At 35.4% G+C, this 26,654-nt stretch overlaps 1 protein-coding gene across 2 annotated transcripts in view; it reads left to right on the top strand.

The window, feature by feature from the left end:
- Positions 1-26,654, top strand: part of PLG (plasminogen) — a 62,508-nt gene that overhangs the window by 2,848 nt on the left and 33,006 nt on the right. The window contains exons 2-6 of one of the 2 annotated variants that reach the window (XM_051998055.1): positions 7,989-8,124; positions 19,127-19,233; positions 21,168-21,270; positions 23,018-23,157; positions 24,146-24,266. In XM_051998055.1, the coding sequence (XP_051854015.1) occupies positions 7,989-8,124; positions 19,127-19,233; positions 21,168-21,270; positions 23,018-23,157; positions 24,146-24,266 (607 nt within the window). Of the gene's footprint in view, positions 1-7,988; positions 8,125-19,126; positions 19,234-21,155; positions 21,271-23,017; positions 23,158-24,145; positions 24,267-26,654 lie in introns of both variants that reach the window. The other variant, XM_051998054.1, reaches the window with a different exon arrangement.

Raw genomic sequence — 26,654 nt, 5'->3', positions numbered from 1 at the left:
TCTCACTTTGTCTACCATAATATCATGATTTGAATTTGGATATTAAGACCTAGTGAAAGATTTTAGTCATGTAACTTTGTAGTTACATGTAACTATATGTTACATTAGTTACACATAAGTTAGTTACACGTAAGTTTTATATTCATGTAACAATTAAGATTAGTGTGGCTCAGCTGCAGACTAGAAACTCCAGAGTAAAACCTATCTATAAGTCACCTCAAAAAGAAGTTTGCATTGGGGGGAAACTGGAAGGAAATGAAACAATTTGATAATATCAAAATAATTTGATAATTGAAAATAGGTGAAAGAAGGAGTAAAGGTAACCAAAGGAGATTAAAATTAGGTGAGCTGTGCCATGCTGATAAGGATGGGATGGGAACAGGAAGGTAGTTAGTGGGTTCTCAAGGTCCACATCTGTTTTGTTTCAGTCTGTGCTTAATATCAATCTACTAAGTCAGCTTTCCTTTTTCTCTCCAAACCTCAGTAAACAAAGTGGAAATTTTCCTCCCCTATAACCACCACCAAAATATATTCACCTACTTTTGGAAGAGAAAGAAAAGGTGTCAGTAGGATTTAACATAGGAGATCCTCGTTTTCTGAATTTAGTTGAGAGGCAATGGTCAATCTCATGCTTCCCTGCAGGTAGGCAGATCCTTCTGGAAAAAAAGATAGAATGATGGAATAAGTTTAAAATGTAGTGTATAAAATAAAGAAATGGATGAGTAATACATCTTAGAACAGTTGTTGAATAATAGCATTTAAATCTTACATTTAAAAAAAATATTATCTATTAAGCATGAATATTATTTAACCTGTATTAAGAGTTGATAGGATTGGTCTCTTTAGATAGGTAAAGTATTAAAAGTCTGGGATGAACTTTTTTTTCTTGGCTTAGCACAGTGTCTAGCACACAGTAGGGGATTAATAGATGTTTTTTGAAACACAATGAATGTTTTGGAGTCATGTTGGGGTGTTAACTCCTCAAAAATCATGTTCTGGGACACATATGTTAGGGATTGCCATCCTCTAGTGACTGATATAGCTTTGTGAAACCTGCAATCTAAATGTCTCTAGAAGATGGCAATCTCTCACTGAAAGCAGGAACTTTCACTTTTGATTTTCTATTTCCAGTGCTTAATATAACATTAGGCACATCTTTGGTAGGTTAATAAATAATTGTTGATCGTTAATTATTGGATTTTCAACTAAGGATATCTAGCAGCCCAAGGGACACAGTAATATGCATTTTAAATTTCATATTGAGGAGAAAAGCTCTTTTATCTTCTTACCTTAGAGCTTTGAGGGACTATAAACTTTTGAGAACCACACAAGCAGCATCAAAATGACCCTGGGAACACAATACTATTCTTGTACCACAAAGTGAGTCTTACAGGATCAAATGAAGAATGTTCAAAAGAAGGCAAATATGATTAAAACATTCTCAGATTTATCTCAAAGTTGAGAGAAACTTAGAAGTTTTCTAGTACACCCTTAGATAATAGGAAATCAGCCCTGAATTCAGGAAAAGCTTAGTTCAAACCCAGTCTCATGTACTTACTGGCTGTTTGACCCTGAGCAAGTCACTTAAACCCGTTTTCCTCAGTTTCCTCACCTGCAAGGTGAAATGGAGAAGGACATGGCAAACTATCCAATATCTTTGCCAAGAAAACCCTACTGGGGTCATGTTGGATGAGACTGAACAATAAACAAATATCCTAGTAAGAATCTCATTTACAATATACTCAAATGAGCTTTTTGCTTTTTGTTTGAAAATTTTCCAGTGGGGGGAAAATCCCCAGATGAAATCTAGTGAAGGACTTGGGAATATCTGGTTTACAGAAGAGAAGGTAATTTAACTTCGGAAGGCAACCTTGGTGATGAGTGGAAGTTACAAAGAAGCCGGTTCAAGTTGTAAGGAAAAACTTCCTACTAGTTAGTAATTCCAAAGTGCAAGGAAATGTCACAGGATGTAGTGGTTGTCTTTTAAGCAAAGGGTTTTTTATGTTTTTTTTTGTTTTTTTTTTTTTGTTTTTTTTGTTTTTTTGTTTTTTGTTGTTTTAGTTTGGGTTTTTTGGAGGTGCATTTTTTAGAGGTAATTCTTGATCACAGGATTATCGATCTTGTTCTGGAAGGGACCTCAGAGTTTATCTTGTGCTAATCCTTCATTTTACATATAATGAAATTTAGGCCAAGTTACAGGACTGACCTAAGCTCACATAAGTATTATGCATCAGAGGAAGAAGTCAAACTCTGATCTTCTGATTGCAAAACCACTGCTTCTGCTTCTATTGGACAATGCAATTTCTTTTACTTATGATCTCTTACATGCTCTCCAACTCTGAGATTCTGTAAATTGTTAATTGCCCAAAACACCATTGATATAATATTTATCAACACTCCTCCTTCCCAGGCCATACCCAAAGTATTTAATGATAGTTATTGATTCTAGAAAAAACAGGCACAGATTTAAATAGAGATACTCTTTGTCAAGTGTCATAGTAGAAATTGCTGCACTGGTTTCAGTCTTGGGAAACTAGATTAAGATGTATATTTTTGTGTGTCATGGTTCTCTTTGGCAATTTGGTGAAGCCTATGGACCCTTTCTTAGAATAATGGTTTCAAATGCACAATGTCTAGGACTACAAAGGAAATAAATTATATTGAAATGCAGTTGGCAAATTTTTATAAGTTTATAGACCACAGTTTTTTAAATGCATGCATATATATTCACAATATGCATAGTCACACATATTTTATTTGTAAATATATATATTTCATATGAACTAATAATATAGGATTTTAATAAAAATCAGACTACTGTTACTATTTTTTGTCCTTTTTATTTTATTTTTTATTATCTCTTTTTATTGACAAAAGATATGCATGGTTAATTTTTCAATATTGATCCTTGCAAAAACTTCTGTTCCAACTTTCCCCCTCCTTCTTTCCACTCCCACCCCTAGATGGCAGGTAGTCCCATACATGTTAAATATGTTAAATACAATATATGTATACATATTTATACAGTTGCATAGACCACAATTTAAAACTTCTGCTCTTGAAAAAAATTTGGAACTCAAAATCTTAAAAATATGATTGTTGAAAACTATCTTTTATATGTAATTGGGAAAAATAAAATATTAAGTGAATAAAAATGAGAACTTTTGTCTAACGGTGGAGGTACCTTGGATTTTTTTTTCTCATGCTTTTCAGCTCACTGAATCCTTTACTCTAGTGCTTTGGGAACAAATTATTTTTTTAATTAAAGCTTTTTATTTTCAAAATATGTGTATAGATAAGTTTTCAACATTCACCCTTGCAAAACTTTGTGTTCCACATTTTTTCCCTCCCTTCTCCCTGACCCCTCCCCTAAACGGCAAGTAAACCAATATATGTTAAACATAAACAATTCTTCTATATATATTTCCACAAATATCATGCTGCACAAGAAAAATCATATCAAAAAGGAAAAAAAAAGAAAGGAAACAAAAGGCACAGAAAAGTGAAAATACTGTGTTGTGATCCACATTCAGTTCCCACAGTTCTCTCTCTGGGTGCAGATGGCTCTCTTTATCACAAGACATTGGAACTAGCTTGAATCATCTCATTGTTGAAGGGAGCCAAGGGGGGACAAATTATTTAAAGGTTACATTTAGGTCTGCCTAAAGGATCATATACTCAGTGTAAACTGTAAATTAGTTATGGGACAAGTGTTTTATTCTTATATACATAAAAAAATGCTAAACATAAAAGACCGTGAGCATTGATAAAATGATTTAAAACAAGAGTCTAACTTATATCTACTGTTACAATGCTGGGAGTCCAATATAAGATATTATCAAAACATGCAATAGTCTGCAGGTCCTGATTCTGATAGGGTATTTTAGATTTCACCTAGGTTCTCACTGGTCCTCTTCAAAAACAAAGGACAAACAACAATACTATATTTCTCCAAATCTGTATTTGCAGGATAGAGAATCAATCCATACTTTGAGCAAAGCAGAAATGAATTTAGCTCAGAAGAAATGTGAGATACACCAAGTTAAAGAAGATACCCAAAATGTTCATAAGGACTATTTGTGGCAGGAACCTCCTGAGCTCATATTTTAAAAATATTTTATTTTATTTTATAATAACTTTATATTGACAAAATCCATGCCAGGGTAATTTTTTTACAACATTATCCCTTGCATTCGCTTCTGTTCCGATTTTTCCCCTCCCTCCCTTCACCCCCTTCCCTAGATGGCAAGCAGTCCTATATATGTTAGATATGTTGCAGTATATCCTACATACAATATATGTTTGCAGAACCGAACAGTTCTCTTGTTGCACAGGGAGAATTGGATTCAGAAGGTAAAAATAACCTGGGAAGAAAAACAAAAATGCAAATAGTTCACATTCGTTTCCCAGTGTTCTTTCTTTGGGTGTAGCTGCTTCTGTCCATCATTTATCAATTGAAACTGAGTTAGGTCTCTTTGTCAAAGAAATCCACTTCCATCAGAATACATCCTCATACAATATCGTTGTTGAAGTGTATAATGATCTCCTGGTTCTGCTCATCTCACTTAGCATCAGTTCATGTAAGTCTCTCCAAGCCTCTCTGTATTCATCATGCTGGTCATTTCTTACAGAACAATAATATTCCATAATGTTCATATACTACAATTTACCCAGCCATTCTCCAATTGATGGGCATCCATTCAATTTCCAGTTTACTGGAAGCCACTACAAACAGGGCTGCTACAAACATTTTGGCACATACAGATCCCTTTCCCTTCTTTAGTATTTCTTTGGGATATAAGCCCAATAGAAACACTGCTGGATCAAAGGATATGCACAATTTGATAACTTTTTGGGCATAATTCCAGATTGCTCTACAGAACGGTTGGATTCGTTCACAACTCCACCAACAATGCATCAGTGTCCCAGTTTTCCTGCATCCCCTCCAACATTCATCATTATTTTTTCCTGTCATCTTAGCCAATCTGACAGGTGTGTAGTGGTATCTCAGAGTTGTCTTAATCTCCTGAGCTCATATTGGCCTGATGAGCCACACTCAGATACATTATAACTCAACTCTAATATAGTGATGCCATTTTGATTCTCTTTGAGAACGAAGGACAAAAACCAAATAAATAGTTTTCAGCATACTGATCTCTTCCTCTTTTTGGTGATTATCTTCTCTTATTAAGAAATTCCTATTGTTAATCAGCTTCACTCCATGAGCCCAGTGGGCTCCAAGAAGCTGTAGCATTTGGAGTAATTACCCTCCAGGAAAACATCCAAGAAGATGGAGTAAACCAGGTTGAAAATAACTGACAGGTTATCAAACCCATTGGTGAGTTAGGAGAATAACTACCCGAGCAGGTGAAGATTTTCTGTGTGGATGAAAACAATTTTCTCCAATAGCCCTAAAGGTAGTTGGAGCAGGCTCTATGGAATACACAGAGCTTGGTCAGACATCCATGATACCAAGATCATTCACTGAATCCTGGGCCATAGCCAGTCATTTTGACTTTTGTCCTGCCACTGTATTTTGATAACTCAGGAAGAGTGAAACTGACAATTGTGTACCTCTACCTTATTTAAATCCAATTCACTCCCAAATCAAGACATCACCTATGATGTCATTGATTCTCTTTGAGAACGAGGGATGAACAATAACAAGATTGCTCAAACTTACAAGGTTGCCTCCAATAATGGATATGTTCAACTTGAGATTTATATTCAGGAAAGGAAACACAGAGGAGAAAAGCAAACTAGAATCCCAGATGTCTCATGAAAGCTGTAACTATGATGCTCAGGTGGGAAAGGGCCAGCCTATCCCTCATTCCTCATTGTGAGTCTCCTTTGATATCACCTAGATGGAAAAGGATGAGTAAATCTGTCAGAAACTGTCTTTCTGTCTTTCTTTTGAACTGATGCAGCATTTTAGCCTTCTGCTACTATCTGAAAATAAAGGAGGAACAAGTGACCACTTAAAGTTTTTTGCTTCATTCTGATGGACCAGTCCATTCAATATTAGGCTGGTATATGGCCAGAAGTCATGAGGTTCATCACCCTCAAAAATTCAACTACCGAGTCTTCAAAAGTATCCAGAGGGAGTTCCAAACAGTTGCTAGATTGGCTCCTAAAGTTCAATTGTATCAATATCACTAAGGATGCCTTTGATGACTTAGCAATAAAAATAACTGTTTAATGATATTATAATAAAATCAAATGAGACATAAAATAGGGAGCCATACCATCTCCAAAAGCAATCTCCATGGTCATGGAAATTAGCATTATAGAGTCCTGGTGCAAGAGGGATTCTTGTGTTTGGTGAGACTTTTCAGAGCAGAGGTGTTAGAATTTAGACTGCATAGCAGCCAAACCAGATTAAAAATGTAATTGGGAAATGTTTAACAAAAAAAAAAAAATCTGTCTTTTTTTAAAGTCAGCATGTGGCCATAAGGTTTCCTTTCTTAGTTTGACAGCATTGTTCTGCATTATTCTGATTGTTCTGATTGTTCTTATTGTGTCAAACCACAAGATCCTATAGCATCTCCTGGAAGAAACATGTAATTACTCAAAGGAGTTTGGTCTATAAATCTGCACAGAAAAGACTAAGTGGATGAAAAATAACTGTTGTCTAGATTTTGACATGCAGTTGGAGGAATACCTCATTGAGATAGTCTAATAGTTTATGTATATCTTGAACAGACAGATATACAATACGGTAGACCTGATAAGTAGCTAGATGATGCAGTGGATAGAACACTGGGCTTAGAATTAGAAAGACTTATCTTCCTTAGTTCAAATTTGACCTTAGACTTGTGTGATTCTGAGCAAGACCCTTAACTTGCTTGCCTCATTTCCTCATCTGTAAAATAAGCTGAAGAAAGCAGCAAACCACTCCTCAGTTTTTTTGTCAAGAAAACACCAAATGGGGACATGAAGAGTCAGAAATGATTGAACAACGATGACTTATTTAACAGAGTTTTTATGAGAATCAATTGAGATTAAGTCTGTAAAGAACTTTATAAATGCTAGTTTAAAATTTGATTATTATCATTATCCCTATTACTATTAGTTGTTTAAGTAGAAAGGTAGCAAGATTTTAATAGTAGAGATATTAATACAATTTCATTTCCCTTTCAATATATCTTTTTTAATAATTCTAATGCCCAAAATTTCCTTGGTAGGGCGGTCCTTCCACTAAAATAAACAAGGCATCCCTTCCTCTCTATTCCCACCCCCAAGCCACATACACATACATATACATATGCTTATTTTTTTGTTAGAAAATTTTGTGAGTTACTCTGCTTGGAAACAATTGTCACCTAGTTGTCTTTTGGTGACAAACTTTTCCAAACACACACAGTCTGGTCTTTGGATGACAGTCTATTAGTGGGCCCATATATTCAATCAGTCAATAAACATTTATTAAGTATCTATTATGTGCCAGGCACTGGTCTTAAGGCATGCCAAAAAAAGGTAAAAGATAGTACTCAAGGAATTCATAATCTAATGAATTAGATGTTTGACACTTTCCTGAATTGTTAGGAACTTCTGTACCATAGTTTGTATATTTCTGATGGCCCTCAAGAGTCTTATCCCATTTCCAAACCATAATGGAGCCTCTGACTAAGACTCTAATGAAGATTTAATTCCTTTTCTTCATTCAAAGAGTAGCATGTTGCTTTACCAAATTGTTACAATCTATTAGAACTGTTTACTTCTGTCAAAAAATTTCTTCACACTAAGATTTTTTTTTTCTGGATTCACATTAAGCAGCAATTCTATGACAAACTTTTATGTAGCTTCAATGACTTTCCATTGCTTAAGGAATAACAACCAAACACCTTAACAAAGAGGCTTTTTTTTTCCTTAGGACTTTCATGTTTTAACCCCCTATTTCTTTTCCTTACTGTAAATTGCAAAGTATTAATGATTTGAACTGAATGGTATTTGCCATTGCACACTTTTCTCTTTTCTTCCTCCTTTAGGACAAGGAGATCTATTAGAGAACTATGTAAAAACAGAAGGAGCTTCTCTTTCTAGTTCCACCAAAAAGCAATTTGAGGCAAATAGCATAGAAGAATGTAAAGCAAAATGTGAAGAGGAAACTGAATTTGTCTGCAGGTAAGTTCACTTGGGTCCCAACTGTACATGCATTCTGCTGGTTGAGACACTATTTTGGGAAGCAAAGCAAAATTTATTCAAAGATTTGTTTTTCAGCCAAAGGTAGATTTAACTAGAAAAAAGAAGATGGTGGTGTCATATCTGGAGCAAATAGCATTAGCCTTTTAATCCTCCCTATGTGTCTAAAAGTATGCTTAACTTATGTCTACTCTAAAACATTACTAAGAGGTAATATGGACCCATGTCCATATTAGCTTTGATAACTCCCCATTGCTTACTTATATAGAATAAAGTCCAAAGTTCTTAGTGGGAGTCCTCAAGGTTTTCAGAGTTTGCCTTCTGCCTATTTTTCTAAGCTGATTTTTTTTTACTAATTTTTCTTTTAAATTTCAATAGTACTTTGTATCTCACTCTGGAACTTATCACATTCTACGGTGTATTTTGGTATTAGTAGATTATAAACTGCTGAGATCCAGACTTGGAAAGCAATGTAGCACATCTTAGAGTTTGGAAAATCTGTTCAAGTCCTGCTTCTGGTACATCCTAGATGTATATGACTTATCTTTTTAGAAGGCCATGAAGCATTTTGATACTAAAAATTATGGACAAATTGAATCTACATCCCTAGAGTGAATTATTTTATTAGACGTTTCCCTCCACACTGATGAAATCTTAGTCCCAGAACTACCCCCCAAAATCCTAATAGCACCTAGACACATAAGTTACTTGATAAATGCTTGACCTAATAAATGAATTAATTTCTATGAGAATATCTCTAAAGTATTTGTATTGGCCTATTTCATAAACCAGAGCTAAGGCTAATGACATGATGACCAAAAATGCAGAATTGGACAGAAAGTTGATTTTATAAAAGCCACTCTAAAAATGTCATCCATCAATATTTTAGTAGACATGATCTATCAATTCACTTAAAAAATATGGATCTCTCTCCTTTCATTCCCTTTTCCTTCTCACCTCTTTTCTTTTTCATCGAGTCTTCTTTCTCTTTCCTTCTCCTTCTCTCTGTCTGTCTATCTGCCTCCCCTCTCCAACTACCCTGAACACATGTTCCAGGAAAATTCTAGCTTACCATAAATAGGTAAATGGAATACAAATAAGTAAATTTACCAAAATAGCTTCTATGCAGAGAGCTAACTTTTAACGACTGAGTTATGAACTCACAAGAAGGATTCAACTGAATCCAAAGGTAAATGTCTAGTTTAGCTGTTCTAAGACTTGTGATGTCAGAGAGAGCTAGTGATGGCTCATCAGTGATACTGAGCCAGAACTTCATTCTGCTGTTGGCTAGCCAGTCTGTGAGCTCAAAAAGAGAAGGAGAAAATGCATATAGTCACTCTGGCTGCTGTTGTGGTATGGAGAGGGGGAAAGAAAAAGGAGAAGGGAAACAGGAGAGAAAAAGTCCAAGTAGAGCAATGAGTGCTGTCTCCTACCTCCCTCAGCTAGTTTTGGCTAGTTTCTGTGTCTACAGATGTGCTCTAATTTCTGAATAATGCTGCAGAAGTCAAAGTCACATGTCACCATCATTACTAACAAGTATTTATTGAGTGCCAATTGTATATCAGATATAGTGTCATGCATTAGGGATACAAAAGCAAAATTTAAATAGTCCTTCCCTTTAAAGAGTTTATATTCTCAAGGCCAGCTAGGGAAAAATAGCATCATCTATATTCTAAAATTTATTCCAGATCTAGTTTAGCTCATTTCCCAAGAAATGATATGATAACAGAAGTTAGATTTGACAAAGGACCTTAGATAATATACATGAGGTTTCTGGGATTTGTGAGAAGTTGTGTAAGAGTAAGGAGAACTCAAGTTCTGGTTCAGGCTCATCCAGTGACTCATTATGGGATCTTGGGTATGTCTCTTCCCCCTTACCATGACCTCCATTTTCTCTTTCTATAAAATGGGAAACTGAACTAAAATGTTGTCTAAAGACTCTTCCAGTCTAACATTCTTCCCTCAAAGGTCATCTTCCTGACAGATTCTGACAGAAGTCCTCCTAGAAAATATTCATACTTTGCTTCTAATATAACTTCTCTATGTGCTTTTCAATTCAAATTCAGATTGAAAAGTGATATTCTTAACTTAGTGCCAGATTTAGTCCAAGTAATGAGGTCAATGATAAATTAAAAAGAACTGGCTATATTTCAAATAAAAAATTGTTTCCTTCTTCTAGTTTTACTGCCCTCAATTTCCTCTTTCCAAGAGTGATCTTTGGGCAAGGATAGTATTATATGTGCTTTATTAACCAGTTGGGATGCATCTGGGATTTCATATTATGATAGTCATCCTAAGTTCAATACCTAAGTGAATCTTTTTTCCAAAATTTTCCTTTTGAAACAAGTGGAATGTAAAAAGTATTAATAATTCCAAGAATCCTTCAACACTAGATTAGGAGTCAGAGAATATGACATCATGCCAAAATCTTCCACTCAGTATCTATGGCATTTTTTCATAAGTAAAATTAATGGGAAATTAAGTGACTCTGAGGTAAGATTTGAGCTCAGGTCTTTTTTACTCTGGCATTTTACTCAATAAGCTGATCAAAACATAGTATATAGATTCCTGAACTTTGAGTCAGGAAGAATTATTTTCAAATTCAGGTAACCTAGCAATGTGAGCTTAGACAAGTCATTTTGCTTCCATAAAAGGGAAGATTACTGTGAGGCTCAAATGAGAGAATAATATGTACATATGTTCGGTAAATCTTAAAGCTCTATATAAATATCACAGAGCATTTTAATTATATGTCCACCAGCAAGATTTAATAGATGAGCACATCAAATATATAGAAGTATAGTTTGGACACTGTGCAGTTGAGTGGACTTTCTTAAGCCATAATGTTGTAACATATATATTGAAGACATTGCCAAAGTATTATTGCTATTTGAAAAAAAAATTCTAATAACCATGATGCCATTTTTACTCCTTAACAAAGTTATGGGAGGTTGAATGGAACATTAATTTCATATAATGCCCTGGAAATTAATGTAATTCTACATGAGGCTAACTTTTATATCTCATAATTAGTTAGCTTTCTGGTGAAAACTAAGTTCACTACAAAGTTATTCTAATTTTTCTCATTTACTTCATTTGCTTATTTATTTTTAACTTTTTTTAAAGTTTCAAATTCTTTTCCTTCTTCCCTCTCTACTTCCACAAGCAGGCAGGCAAGCAATATGATATTTTATACATGTGAAATTATGCAAAACATATTTCTATATTAGCCAAAAATCAAAAAAAGAAAGAAAAAAGAGAGTGAGAAAATTATACTTTAATTTGCACATGGAGTTCAACAATTCTCTTGCTCAGTGGACAGCATTTTTTCAATATGCATCTTTTGAAATTGTATTGATTAGTGTGGCCAAGTTTTACACAGATGATAATTATTACAATGTTGCTGATGCTATGTATAATGTTCTCCTGGTTCTTCTTGTTTCACTTTGCATCAGTTCATATAGGTCTTGCCATGTTTTTCTGAAATCAACCCCCTCATAATTTCTTATAGGACAAAAGTACTTTATCACAATCATATGTCAATCATATAGTGGGCTTTTTTCTTGCCATGGACAACTGTTCTACTTCTGCTCTTGATCCTATTCCTTTAATTATATCTAGTAGCTTTTACTTTCAATCACTTTCTCCCTTTTTTTTTCTCATCTTCCCATTCTCCTTTTCTCTGCTGTCCAAACTATACCCAGATCTCTCCCATCCTTCCTGCAATGTGTCTTCCACATCTCTTTTTCACTTAAATCCTAAAAAGCATTGTCTACTAACTCCTTCTACATCTCCCACTTCTCAATTTCTCATGATTGCTTTCCTGTCCTATCATTTGACCATTGCTCTCTCCAAGTTTACCAATCTTTTAGCTACCAAACAAAATTTATCTGCTCTTATCAAGTTAACCAATATTCAATATCTCAACTACTAAACCTAATGACCTCTTCTTAATTCTCATATTTGACCTCCCTTAGCTTATGAAACTGTTGATCACTCTTGGACACTCTTCTCCCTTTGCTTTTCTGATATTATTTTCTCTTGATTCTCTTCTATCTGGCTGGCTGTTCCTTTTCAGTCTTTTTGTTGATCACCTTTTTCTTCCTGTTTCTGTCATGGGTTCAATTATCGTCTCATTGCAGGTATGATTCCCAAATCTACTTATCCAGCCCTGATCTATCTTCATAGCTCCAGTGTTGCATCATCACCTGCATGCCAAAGAAATCCAGCTGTATTTCCCAAAGATAGTCTAAGCTCAACAAGTCTAAAACAGAAATAGTTTCCTCCCTCAAACCCAACTCCCTCACTAATTTCTTTATTTCCACTGTGAGTATCATCATTGGTCATCCAGATTTTAACTTCTAGCTTCCAAATTCTCCTATATTCTTCACTTTCCCTAGTTTCCCATTGTCCAACTGGTTGCCAACTCTTTGTTCTACTTCTATAATCTCTATAAGTGCATCTGCCCTCTTCTTTACCTTTATATTCCTTATTCAGTTGTTTTCAGTTTTTGTCTGATTCTTCATGATTTCATTTGAGGTTTTCTTGGCAAAGATATTGAAATGGTTTGTCATTTCTTTTTTCATTCATTTTACAGTAAACTGAGGCAAGCAGGATTAAATGGCTTGCCTAGGGTCATATAGCTAATAAGTGTCTGGGGTCAGATTTGATCTCCTGAAGAGGAGTCTTTCTGACTTCAGGCCTGGCATTCTATCCACTACACTGCCTACATGCCTCTCATATATCTATCAGTTTGTCTCAGAGCCTCATCATCTATTGCTTGGATGATAGCAATAACTCCCTGCTGCTGTTTTCTTCCATTCTCAGTGCATCTCTCCTATAAAGCTACCAATATTCCTAATTCAGAAGGATCTAATAATATGATTCACTCTCCTAAGCAGCTTCAGTGACTTCCAGTTCCTTCTAGCTCTTAAAGCCCTTCAGAGCCTTACTTCAATCTGTCATTATGTCCTTGTTCTTCTTTCATGCTCTACCTTCCAGCAAATAGCAAACTGTTTGCATACATTCCCTTTCCTATCTCTATGCTGTTGCCTGTAAAGTTCTCCCTACTTACCTCTAGGATCTATAACTCCTTTTAAGGTACAATTTAAGTGCTACCTCCAACATGATGTTTTTCTAGATACTCCCCTTTTGTTAATGCTTCCTTTACCTAGTTACTTTGAAATTACTTTTTAAAAATTTTTCAATAGTATTTATTTTTCCAAATACATGTAAAGATAGTTTTCAACATTTATTTTTGTAAAATTTGTGCTCCAAATTTTTCACCGTCCCTCTTTTAACCTCTCCCCTCCCTAAGACAGCAAGCAATGAGACATAGGTTAAACATATGCATGAATTTACTTTATATGTAACTACTTTAGGTTTTTTTGGCAGCTACAGTGGATAAAGCACTGGGATTTTCATATTCATGAGTTCAAATCCAACTTCAGAAACTTATTAGCTGTGTGACTCTGAGATGGTCACAACACTATTTTCCTCAGTTTCTTTATCTGTAAAATGAGCAGAAGAAGACAATGGCAAACCACTGCCATAGCTTTGCTAAGGAGACCCAAATGGGGTCACAAGTCACTGAAAAATGACTAAGCAATAACTTTATATTTACTTATTTGGGTACATTATTCCTCTCTTCCAAATAGAATAGTCTCCTTGAAGATAAGTGCCTTATGATCTATAACAATTCAGAATGAGCTGGATGACTGAACTCAGAGTATTTGTTAATGGTTCAGTATTAATGTAGCAGGAGGTTTCCAAGAGAATACTTGTGCCTAGCCCTGCATTGTGTAATATTTTTTATCAGTGATTTGAATAAAGGCACAGATGGCACAATTTTCAAATTTACACTTGAGAAAATTGGGAGGGCTAGCTAGTACACTAGATGATAGACTCAGGATTCAAAAAACTCTTGACAGACTCAAGCACATTGACCTGAACCTAATCAGACACATAGGAATAAACTTCAAATCTTATTTGGGTATAAAAGCATAATTTTGAAAAGTATAAGATGGAGGAAGATAAGTCATGCTTCCATAAAAATTATTCTGAAAATGATCTGGGGAGGGGGTAGTTGACTTTAAATTCAATTTGAGTCTGTGGATTTGTGAGGTTAACTAGAAGAGTGAACACAATGTTGAGCTCTGTTAAGAAAGGTTTCAATTTCAGGAATAGGAACATGACAGTCCTATTGAACTATGCTTTATTCAGCCTCTGTATGGACAATTGAGTTCAGTCTGGGGTTTACAATTTAAGGAAGACAACCTAAAGGGGCCTTAAGACTGTGCCTTCTGAGGCTTGGCTCAAAGACGTAGACATAATTTTCTTGGAAAAGTAGCCATGACTGCTCTCTTCATGTATTTGAAAGACTTTTATGTGGAGAAGGGATCAGATGTATTCTATCCGACCTCAAGGGCAGAATAGAAACAGTGGGTGGAAGTTTCAAAGACCTGTTTAAAAGTGGAACAGGATGCTTTGAAAGGTAGAATCTCTCCTTGGAGGAATTTAAACAGAGACTGGATTTCTTGTATGTCAGACATAATTCCTTTCATAGAGATTGAACTAGATGGCTGCCAAGATACCAACTCTCAGGTCTCAAATTCTGTGATTGTGATCCTGTAAAGTCTGGCACTTAATAGACATTTTAAAAATGCTTATTGATATAGATCAAATGCTCAATAGTCTTTGGCAGAGAATCTATTTCAGTCAACACATGGTACCATTTGAGTCATTGTGAATTACTCCCCCATCTCTGAGTCATTTTTATTGTATATACAGAGAGGTGTCATGGGAAAGTAGAAGGATTTCCAAGCTTACAGTCAGAAGGTTTGACTTTATGTCCTTATTCTAATACTCACTAGCTACATCTTTCTGGAAAAGTAATTTCCTTTCTTAACCTCAGTCTCTTCATCTGTAAAATAGGGATATTAATATTTGGATTTTCTAGATACTAAACATAGTTGTGATGCAGACAGACAACGCTTTGTAAAACAAAGTACAAATATGAAACATTCTTGTATCAGCTTTACTGACAGCTTTGTGATGATCTTGGCGTAGTATAGCCAGATGGTGACACAGTGGATAGAGATAGAAGATTGTTGTTCAGTCATTTTTCTGTTGTATCTGACCCATTTAGGTTTTTTTTTTTTGGGGGGGGGCAAAGATACTGGAATAGTTTCCCATTTCCTTCTCTAAATTATTTTACAAATGAGGAAACAGAGTTAAATGACTTGCTCAGGATCACACAGATATTAAGTGTCTAAGGTCAGATTTGAATTTGGGAAGATGAGTCACAAATCCAGCCTCACACATGTACTAACTATGTAACTCTGGGTAAATTATTTAATTGTAATTTGTTTCAGTTTTTTCTAAAATAGGGATAGCTCTCTGTTTTATAGGGAGCTCCTACCTTTTAGGGTTTCTGTGAGGATTAAATGAGGTAATGAAGTTCTTAGTATATTATTACATGAATGTTTTTTAAAATAAGAAGACAATTGTAAAGTACACAGCACAGTACATGACACATAGTAAGCACTATATAAATGTTAGTCTTTACTATTATTATAATTATTAGCAGCAATAGTAGTAGTAGTAGTAGTAGTAGTAGTAGTAGTAGTAGTAGTAGTAGTAGTAAGTCCTTTCTAGATTTAAATCTGTGATCTTATGACCACATTCTAGGGAGTATGGTAAAACAGTTGTACATTCTGATTTCTATTAATTATAATGAATTAAAGAGATTTTTAAAAGATTAAAGATTATTATAGATTAATTATCTTATTAAAGAGAATTATCATAATTTAACAACTTCATGAGGCTATATAGATTGGTGTTTCTTAGCTTTTTCATTTGCTACTTCTAAATTTGTTATATTACATCTTTAGAAGACACAGGTAAACTTTCCCTTTTCTCCTGGCCATTTCTGGCAAGTAAGAGGATTGTTTTATATTAGAAAGTTAAGGCCTCAGATATTACTAGCTGTGTGATTCCGGTCAAGTCATTTAACCCTATTTGCCTCAGTTTCCTTATCTGTAAAATGGCAAACCACTCTAGTATCTTTGCCAAGAAAACCCTAAATGGGTTCAACCACTTGTATATGAGAGAGGTTTGTAGACCTCTGAAATAAGTTTGTTTTATTAAATAACGAAGAGGAAAGAGGGAGAGAAGAAAGACAGGTGTCTAGAACATCAGATGGTGTAGGGCTCAGCTAAAATTATTGAGAAGTTCTACCATCTATGACACACCAATGAAGTGTCTGGGACGTGCTGGTGTGTCCTGGCTTTAGCTACAGAGCACCAGTTTAGATCATGAGTCATCCTTCAGGATCTCTGACAAACAATGACACAATTTATGAGATGCCTCTGTTTGGAACTTCATTCCAATTCAGGATGTCTTCCAGGAGGAAGACTGTTCTATGACTGAAACACAGTCTTGGTAATTAGATGCTAAAACCCAGACCCACCCTGGGATGGGAATCCCAAATGAGCCAAAAGTCTCAGGAGGACACAAATGGAGGCAGTGGAATAGAAAGGGATGGGACCAAACAGGGCCAATAAGGGAGAGTGGAAACCTGCCAGCTACGTGGGCTGGCTGATAAGTACTTTCAACTGAACAAGCAAGGCTATGTACTAGAGTCAAACAATGGGATGGAAGTTGGGGGTTTAAGCTTTCAGGATTAGAAGTCAGATTCAAGAGAGAAGCCTAGGGTAGCAGATCTGAGTGAGCTAGACTAACTGCTTTAAGTTTCTTTCCCATAAGAGGTTTCGATAGATCTGATTAAGTTTATCTGGAAGCAAATACCTTACAATTATATTCTTCTAGGCCTTGTTACCTAGACCAAGACCTGATATATTTAGGGTAGTATAAAATTATTAATGCACCATCTCTGCTGGCCTACCTGTCGAAATTCCCATAATTGGTACAATGACTTAAATGGGATCATAGATAACAGATTCAGAGCTATAAAAGATTCTAGAAACTAGCTAGTTTAACACTTATTTAGTGTATGGGGAAACTGAGATCTAGAGAGGTTAAGTCTCATTTGAACTTGGCTCTCTGACTCCAAATGCAACACTTTTCCCCCTGTGACACTAAATCTTCATGGTGCCTCAGCAAAATTTAGGGAAATCCACATGCTGAGTCTTTCTGACTCCAGGTCCAACCCTCTGGCCATTGGGTCATTTAGCTGTCTATCCTAGAAACCTGGCTGCTATTTTAGGGGATTTCTTTAAAGGGGGGGACATTGTTATTGGCATTAGTAAAAGCACTTTATACCCGTATGTTTATAGAATTATGAAATATCCCAAGTTCCTTGAGATTTGTCTGCTTTCTCATATATATTTAGTAGTCTTTCTTCCCCATATCTAGTAGAAAGCAGAGAAACAAGGACAACAGAGAGCCAGGAGAGAGCTGATAGAATGGCAAGTTTTTAGAATTTCCTTTGGTATATCTCTCTGTCTGGCAACAAGGTAGAGTGGTGGATTCTGTACTGGGCTGAGAATCAGGAAAATTACTCTTCCCAAGTTCAAGTCCAGCCTCAGGCAAGTGCCTGATTTTGAAAATCTCTAGTTGTGTGATCCTGGGCAAGCCACTTAATCCCTTTTGCCTCAATTTCCTCATCTGTAAAAGGAGTTGGAGAAGGAAATGGCAAACAACTCTAGTCTCTCTACCAAGAAAACCCAAACGGAGTCACAAAGAGTTCTTCACAACTGAAAAATCTGAAACAGCAATAATAGATTTAATGGACATCCTTGCTTTGCTCCTTATAATATTGGAAAGATGCCTAGTTTGTTCTCATGGTATAGATATTGATTCTTCATTTTATATAGATATTACTACAGAAGTTCAGGGGAGTAAAAGATCATAGAGACATAGGGTAGTGGGGGGAACGTCTGAAAAGGGTAGATCTTAAAAGGAGATAAGTAGATAGGTGAAAAGTCAATCCAGGCAGGGAAAAGAGCATGATCAAAGGTTTAGGGGTTGGAACAAGGAATTGAGGGGATTAAGAAATAGATTCATTTGATTGAAGCAGAAGATATGTACATACAAACACACACACACACACATATATGTATACACATACACATGTATGTGTGAATAGCTGAAGAAAAAGTTAGAAAAAATGATATGGAGAGTTTTGACTGCCCAGCAAAGGGTTTTTGATTTTTATTAAGGAACTAATTTTTAATGACACATACCATGGAAGACTGATCTGGCAATGATACCTTGGATAGATTGGAAAGGTGAGATGAGAGAGACAGAGAATAATAAGAGAGATGATTAATTCAGAGGGAGAAATTAGCCATCTGTCTTTTCATTATAATGTTAAACCCATAGATATTAATCTGCAGTGATTTTAGATCAATGTGTGTTATGAGCAAATAATTTGAAACCAAAAGATATAGAATATTAAGGATGAGAAAGCTTATGAATACATATTTCTTTATTTCCTAACATTATGATTTTGATTCAAGTAAACAAACATTTAATACAAGTCCAGCTGTTTATGACACTATACAAGGTGTTTGAATTTTAAAAGTAAAAATGAACTGCAGTATTCTAGGTCATGTTTACTTTTACCTAAAATGTATATAGGACAAAAGACTCAAGAGTTCCCATGATTTATCGCAAATTATAGAGATTTTCAATTTTTGTTATGTATCTTTATATAATTTTGCTTGTTAGTCAAGGTTCTTCATATCTTATTTTTAAAAATTATCTCCTGCTATCCACAATATAATCTATATGTGTGCAAATATATGTACATATGTATAAACATGTATATTGCATATGTACATATATAATTATCTAGAACATGCAACTATAATAGTATAGGTGTATATATTTTAGTGTACACACATGCATTTCCCACATATATATGTGTAAATATACCTACAGTCACATGTTTCAGACTTGTGAATAAATATTTATATTAATTAAGGGGGAGAAATTGCTCATCTTCCAGTCATTTTTGCAGGTCCTTTGAATATTACAACAAAGAACAGAAGTGTATGATCGTGGCTGAAAACAGCAAGACTTCCATGATTGTGAGGTGGAGAGATGTGGTTTTATTTGAAAAGAAAGGTATGCATGTCTTCTTGTTCATTCCTTCTTACAAGGCAGCCATATAAAACTTTTTAATGCTTTTTCTTTCCTAAAGAGATGAGGATAGATCAAATAGTGAGGGGTCACTTTGTTTTGATAACAGAGTGACCAGAATGGTAAGTTCTTTCTGTGCTAGATAAAAGAATCTCTAACATTTGTACTGAGGGGGACTGACTGTACTCCTTGGTTTCCAATTTCAAAATATGACTGAAGGGTTTTAAAATATTATTGGACTCAAATGCCCTCTGATAGTGTGTATATATCTATAGCTATCTGTATCAGTATTCTTATCTTTGTTTCTCTATGCATATACACATATCTGTGTGCATATATATCCATATATATGTATGAATATACCTGATATATGTATTGATGTGTCTATAAATGTATATGTCTGTCTATCTATCCATCCATTCATCCATTCATCTATCTATTTTACTAATCTATTTTAAATTAGGGGGATTTTAGTCCTTTATGAAAGTATTATAGTAAAATCCTTCTTACACTTTTTTTTTGCTGGCAACATATATCATTTTCCTCAGACTTTTAATTAAATTCCCTGTTATTGGTGTATTAAATTCTGAATTTTCACATTTTCATTTCCCACAGTTTGCATGTGTTCCTCAGAAACCTTTAATATATCATTATTATATGAAGTGACATTTTCTCAGAAAAACAGATTCCTATAGGAGGAAAGAATACTTACCATTGTTTCAGTTAGAAGATACTCAAGTGGTCCCAGCAGAGTTTGACTATACATAAGAAATGCTAGGTTTTGTTTTTGTTTTTGTTTTTGTTAAGGTGTTAATGAATGCTAAACTTTAGAATAACTCTTGGGATAAAGCTAATCACAGTTAGCAATGTCCTAGAAAAAGAAGGATGCCTGGGATTAGAAAACTCTATAGTGACAAAATAGGTGTTTTTTGTTGATAATAAAGTAGATGAAGTATATCCTATTTGGTTTTACTTAAATTATACCTTGTTACAATAGGTGATTTCCTATTTTGGGGTTCCATGAAGCTTTATATAATATATTATAGAAGTCCCTACTTCAACCTTACTCTTTTCCCCAATATAAAAAACAGGTTTTTGCAGTATTTTTCTAGAATAAGAGAAAAACAAGGACAAAACTGTATGGATACAATTTTTTTTCATATTGGAAAAAAGTTCAACTTTTCTTCTCTCTCTCTGATAGAAGGTACCCTTGCCCATGAAACATTTGATCCTCATTTTTTTAAGGGTAAATACAACTTCACACTAAAATTTGTGCCGTTTGAATGGCACAATGGCACAATATTTGCTCACTGAGAATAGACAGAGGTCAGACTATTTCACTTCTCTGACTTCAATTTTGCATCTATCTTTGGATCTATGATCACATAGATTTCACTATGCATGGAGTAGAGATAGTGTGAAGAATTCACCCTCCAACATTTTGACATATTATTTAAGACAATATGAATAATGTAAGATAGGTCCTGGGATTAGAGTTCAGAAGGTAGTTGCCTGGAAGATGATAAAAAAGACCAAAAATACACAGAGACTTCCTTAGATACACGTACCAAAAGTGAGAATATAGCCTTTCCAATATTTGCTTTTTTCGTTGTAGAACACTGAAACACTTCAACACGTTTGGCCAAGATTTCCTCATGGAAAGAAATCACTGACAAATACACAAATACATGTAGTATAACATACTACAGTTATATGATTGAGTGATTCAGCTGATTGCCACTGGAGATGGAAGAAATTCTTTTTCCAGGGGGTCTGGCAGTAGCAGTAATGCAGCAGCTATCTAAAATGTCATTTCTTTCTTCTATTTGATAGCCTGTTAGTAGTGTATAATTAAGCAGGAAACTCAGATTTGCCTGTTATGTAATAGATTAATGGGAATTTTTCAGTGTATCTTTCAGAATGCAAGACTGGAAATGGAAAAAATTATAGAGGAACTTTGTCTACAACTAAAAGTGGTATTACCTGCCAGAAATGGAGTGATACTAGTCCTCATAAACCCAAGTAAGTATTCCCCTCCCCACTATCATTGTTCACATGCTATATTCAGGATGATTCAGTTATGCCCTCAAACAAATCAGATATGTGAATAGAAACTAGTAACTTGGTGCTCATTATAGTTGATGATTATTGAATGAACCAAATATTTAGAATACTGTACCAAAGTAGGAGCTGGCGAAGTCAGCTCATTTAATAGGGAGCCATGGGTTTGGAGTCAGTAATACTTAAATTCAAATCTGACCTCAGATGCTTGCTAGCCATTCCAACAGTAGCAATTCACTTAATTCCTGTTTATCTAATCCATTGGAGAAGGAAATGGCAAATACATGCTAATATCTACTATTGCTGCTACTGCTGCTACAGCTACTTCTACTACTACTACTACTACTGTTACTGCTGCTCCTCCTACTACTATTATTGTTATTGCTGCTAGTACTGCTGCTGCTGCTGCTACTGGTAATACTACTGCTAGTAACTACTACAGCTACTCCTGCTACTCCTGCTGCTGCTACTGCTACTACTGCTACTACTAATTACTACAGTTACTACTGCTATTCCTGCTTCTGCTACTACTGTTACTACTGCTACTGCTACTGCTGCTACTGCTACTGCTGCTACTGCTACTACTAACTACTACAGTTACTACTGCTACTGCTACTACTGCTACTGCTGCTCCTGCTTCTGCTATTGCTGCTGCTACTATAGCTACTACTGCTACTGCTGCTACTACTATTTCTACTGCTGCTGCTGCTGCTGCTGCTACTGCTACTACTACTACTACTACTACTAACTACTACTACTGCTACTACTACTACTAACTACTACAGGTATAACTGCTGCTACTGCTACTGCTGCTGCTGCTGCTGCTACTGCTACTACTACTTCTAACTACCACAGTTACTACGGCTACTGCTATTACTACTACTACTGCTACTGCTGCTGCTACTTCAGCTACTACTACTACTGCTACTGTTGCTACTGCTACTATTACTACAGTTACTACTGCTACTAGTGCTGCTATTACTACTGCTACAAAATGGAGATGTGACTTATACTTCCTGGCTTAGGAGGGTTTAAGAGGAAAACAGTCTGTGAAACTTAAAGCACAATATAAATAAGTTATTATTATTCTACAAATGTAGATTGTTTTATTCTCTATGTATTTGAAATCCAAAGTGTAAAATGTCTGTTGATGTTTATCTCTTTATATGGCTTTAAAGAAACCTATTTGTTATTTGAATATAGGGATGGGGTCCTGGAACTGGACATGTGATTTTATTGGTATAATAATAGTAATGATAGTGATGATAATAATCTTAGCATTTATACATCACCTACTATGTGCCTGGTCATTGCACTAAGAAATTTATAAATATTACCTCATTTATCCTTACAACAATTCTGAGAAGCAGATAGTATTATTATCCCCCTTTTCTTGTTGAAGAAATTGAGGCCAATAGCTACTATGCACGTTGCCCAGGACATATGTAGTAGGTCAAATTTAAATTCAGGTCTTCCTGACTCCAGATCTAACAACTCTATCCAATGACCCACCTAAAATAATTGTAACGAAATAAGTCAGCATTTTCTCAATTGGTAGTCTTGGAATATTGTCAGGAACAGTTTGGATAGATGCCTTAATTAGCTACCATATAATCTGCATATATTAGTCTTGGGACTTGAACCCAGGTCTCTCTATAGCTATGGTTTTCTATTGGTTTTCAATTAAAACATTTTCCCCTTTCCACAGTTATTCACCAAGCAAATATCCAGATGAAGGACTGGAGAAAAACTACTGCAGAAATCCTGACAATGATGTTAAGGGACCTTGGTGCTACACCACAGATCCAAATACCAGATATGAATATTGTGATGTTCCTGAATGTGAAGGTTGACCTGTCCTTCCTTTCTTCCTTCATTCCTTCGTTCCATCCTTCCCTCACTCTCTCTCTTCCTTCCTTCCTTCCTTCCCTCACTCTTTCTCTTCCTTCCTTCCTTTCTTCCTTCCTTCCTTCCTTCCTTCCTTCCTTCCTTCCTTCCTTCCTTCCTTTCTTCCTTCCTTTCTTCCTTCCTTCCTCTCTTTCCTTTCACTCTTTCCTTCTTTCTTTGATAAAACAAGGAACACAGACTACTGGATCTCAAAGAGATATTGGAAGTAGCTTCAGAGAGCCCATTGTTAAATTGTCAGTGCTAGAATTTACACCTTGTTAATTTACAAGGCTACAAATCAGTGTTTGAGTTATTGTTTTATTGCTTTTCTAGACTTAAATTGTTAATAATTCAGATTAAATTTAAAAGTATGTTGCTTATACCTTTTATTTTTCAGAAGAGCCAGCTGTTAAACATTTACCCCTCTACTCCGATATTCATTAAGAAATTTCTTGATTGATTTGACTTTAAGAGAGTACCTAGAAACTAAAATACTCTATCCAGGGGTCCTCAAACTTTTAAAATAGGGGGCCAGTTCACTGTCCCTCAGACTGTTGGAGGGATGGACTATAGTAAAAACAAAAACTTTGTTTTGTGGGCCTTTAGATAAAGAAACTTCATAGCCCTGGGTGAGGGGGATAATCGTCCTCGGCTGTCGCATCTGGCCAGCGGGGTCGTAGTTTGAGAACCCCTGCATGCCCTTAGTTCTAACTTTGAAATATCTATAGTCACAAAATTGGAGAAATTAGAATTGTATTAGGAAATCTTTGATCATTTATTAATCCTTCTTTGATGAAACACATCTAAAAAGTTGGTATAAAAAAAGCAGCATCCAGCTATTTCTAATCTTTCCTTCCCATTTCCTTCTCCCACCCAGTATTCTCATTTTGTTTTTGTTACTTTCATTCTTTATAATCTCTCTCTGGTTTCCATCTAACCATCTCACCAGATGAATGCATGCACTGCAATGGTGAAAACTACCAAGGTACCATTTCAGTAACAGAGTCTGGAATCCAGTGTCAGGCTTGGGACTCCCAAGAACCACATTCTCACGAGTATCTTCCGTCCAAGTAAGTCATACCAGGAGAAAACAAAGATGTCGAAATTAATTTACACAGATATTTCCTATTATTAATTCTCATTCATCCAAAACGTGACTAGAAGATCTAAGATAAAAAACCATTGCTGAGGAGCTTCAGATCTCAGAAAACTCATTTTTCTCCCTGCCATTATCATGATGGTAATATAAAGGAAGAAGCCAGAACAAAACAGCAGAGAATTAAAATGGTACTATCTTTACCAGAGTGAACTATTCTTATCCTTGCATTCATTCCATTGGCACTTAACACATGCTTTGTTCTCATCATCAAGTATAGATGAATTAGATCCAAGATTCACCACTCCCTTTTCCATTAGCTGGATAATTTTTTTTAACTAACCGTTAATAGCTTTCTTTAAAAGTTTTTTCTAAAATTTAGAATGGATCTTGTTTCCTTTATCTTTTTCACCTGTCTACAATTCAGTTACATCCAAATAACATTTTTATGAGAAAAGCAATAGACAGCCTCTTATAAAATGGCAGAAAATTGAAGGGGCAAGTTAAAGATCTTTCCATAATCCATAGCTCTGGATAATCTTTTGATACGTTGCCAGAAGCACTGGTGCAACCACCTGCAACTGGATTCTCTCCTATCCAGATGCTGAGCAACCCAAAGGAATCTCTTGTGTTCAACATAAGGGACCATCTGTGCTTGCTTTTGCTTCTGCATTCCCTGGGGTCCTATTTTTCCTACTCTGTGAACAGTCAGTAGGATAAAAGAGTCATTTATTAAAAGCCTGAGAATTCTCACTCTTCTCTAGTGTGTACCAACTCATTATATTTGTTCAGTGAATAGTGAGCCAAATTCAAAAAGTATGCATTATGTGCTATATATGTGCTGTTTCCTGTATAATAAAGGTTGTTGTTTGTCTTTTCTCGAAGAGAGCCATGATCTCAGGGAGGTGATGTCAGGACATGCAAATGAATTGAATTTAAATGAGGGAGGGCTATGTAAGGTCACCTGCCTCACTTTCCCCTCCAGAAACATCTGGATCCAGTGGCCAAATATAGATTGGTAGGACTAGAGGTGGTCCTGAATGCAATGAAAGATATGAGCCTTGTTAAGCTAAGGTCTTTAACTGAGGCAATGGCCAATCTGTGATTAAAGTTAGATAAAAAAAAAAAAAATAAGACAAAGAATGATCTCTTTTACCTAGTCCAAAAAAAAAAAAAAAAAATCAGTCTGGGAGAATACCCTCAGCGTTTCTGGTCCAAACAGAAACAATCGCTATTTACATTTACTATTTACATTTACATTTACAATACTTCAAACAATGAGAGCCAGAGTAATTTAGATTTAAGGCTTGGTCTTAGCCTTTAAACCCCAAGATATCTTGTGAGATTTCAGCAGTCAAAATTTATATTACATTGGGCAGAGCACCCACAAGTGAGGATATGATAAACTATGGGGAGAGAGGGAAGGGAAGGGAAAAAAGAAAGGAAAGAAAAGAAAGTAATGAAGGTATTAAACATTTAGTCTACAACAGTCCCACATTTAACCCAAACCAGATTCAAATGTAATTGGGAAATATAAAATAAAACAAATAAAAACACAGTGGAAATAGATAACATCAATATGATTTTCTTTTTTCCCCCTTAAAAGTGCTTATTTAATATGTGGTTTTTCTAAATTAATCTGCAGCCCTTAGCAATCTGTCTTTATGTTTTAGTAGCCTTCCTTTCTTTTATACCCCTGGTATACATGACATCTTGGATTTCCATCCTTGTGTCTTTGCTTAGATAGTCCTTCCAACTCTTAGAATTCCTATTTTCCTTCATTGCTCAACTTAAGCATTAAGCTTTTCCTGCCACCTCCCCCTCCTCAATATTTTTTCACTATTCCTTATACATATTACTGTGGATTTATTTTGTTTATATATTATATAGACCTAGAATTGCATGGTAAGTTGGCCTGAGGGTCTGGACAACCTGATTTCAAGTCCAGAATATGACATATTCTGGTTGCACAGCCAAAAGGAATTCCATCAGTTAATCCTGAGTGCTCCAGGGAATGCTCTAAAATTGCACGAACCTGCATTGATAAAGAAAACTTCCTTATTTAGAATCCCTTATTCTATCTTCAACATCATTGACAACAATCTATTAAGTATTTAATATATATCAGGTACTGTGCTAAGTACTTAGGGATACAGTGAAAGGCAAAAAATGGTCCCTACCTTCAGGAGCTCACAATTTTAATGGGGAAGCTAACATGCCAATAAATATATACATCTATACAAAATGAATATAGTAAAAGGGAGGTAAGTTCAGAGGGAAAGCATTGGTGAGTGGAGGAGATTAGGAAGGAACCTTTTGAAGAAGATGGCATTTGAGCTGAGTCCTCAAGGAAGCCAAGAGG

Source organism: Antechinus flavipes, chromosome 4, assembly GCF_016432865.1.
Source record: "Antechinus flavipes isolate AdamAnt ecotype Samford, QLD, Australia chromosome 4, AdamAnt_v2, whole genome shotgun sequence".
In the NCBI taxonomy this organism is placed as follows: Eukaryota; Metazoa; Chordata; class Mammalia; order Dasyuromorphia; family Dasyuridae; genus Antechinus; species Antechinus flavipes.
The sequence above is the reverse complement of the archived record's forward strand: the minus strand, read 5'-3'. Positions and strand labels throughout refer to the sequence as shown.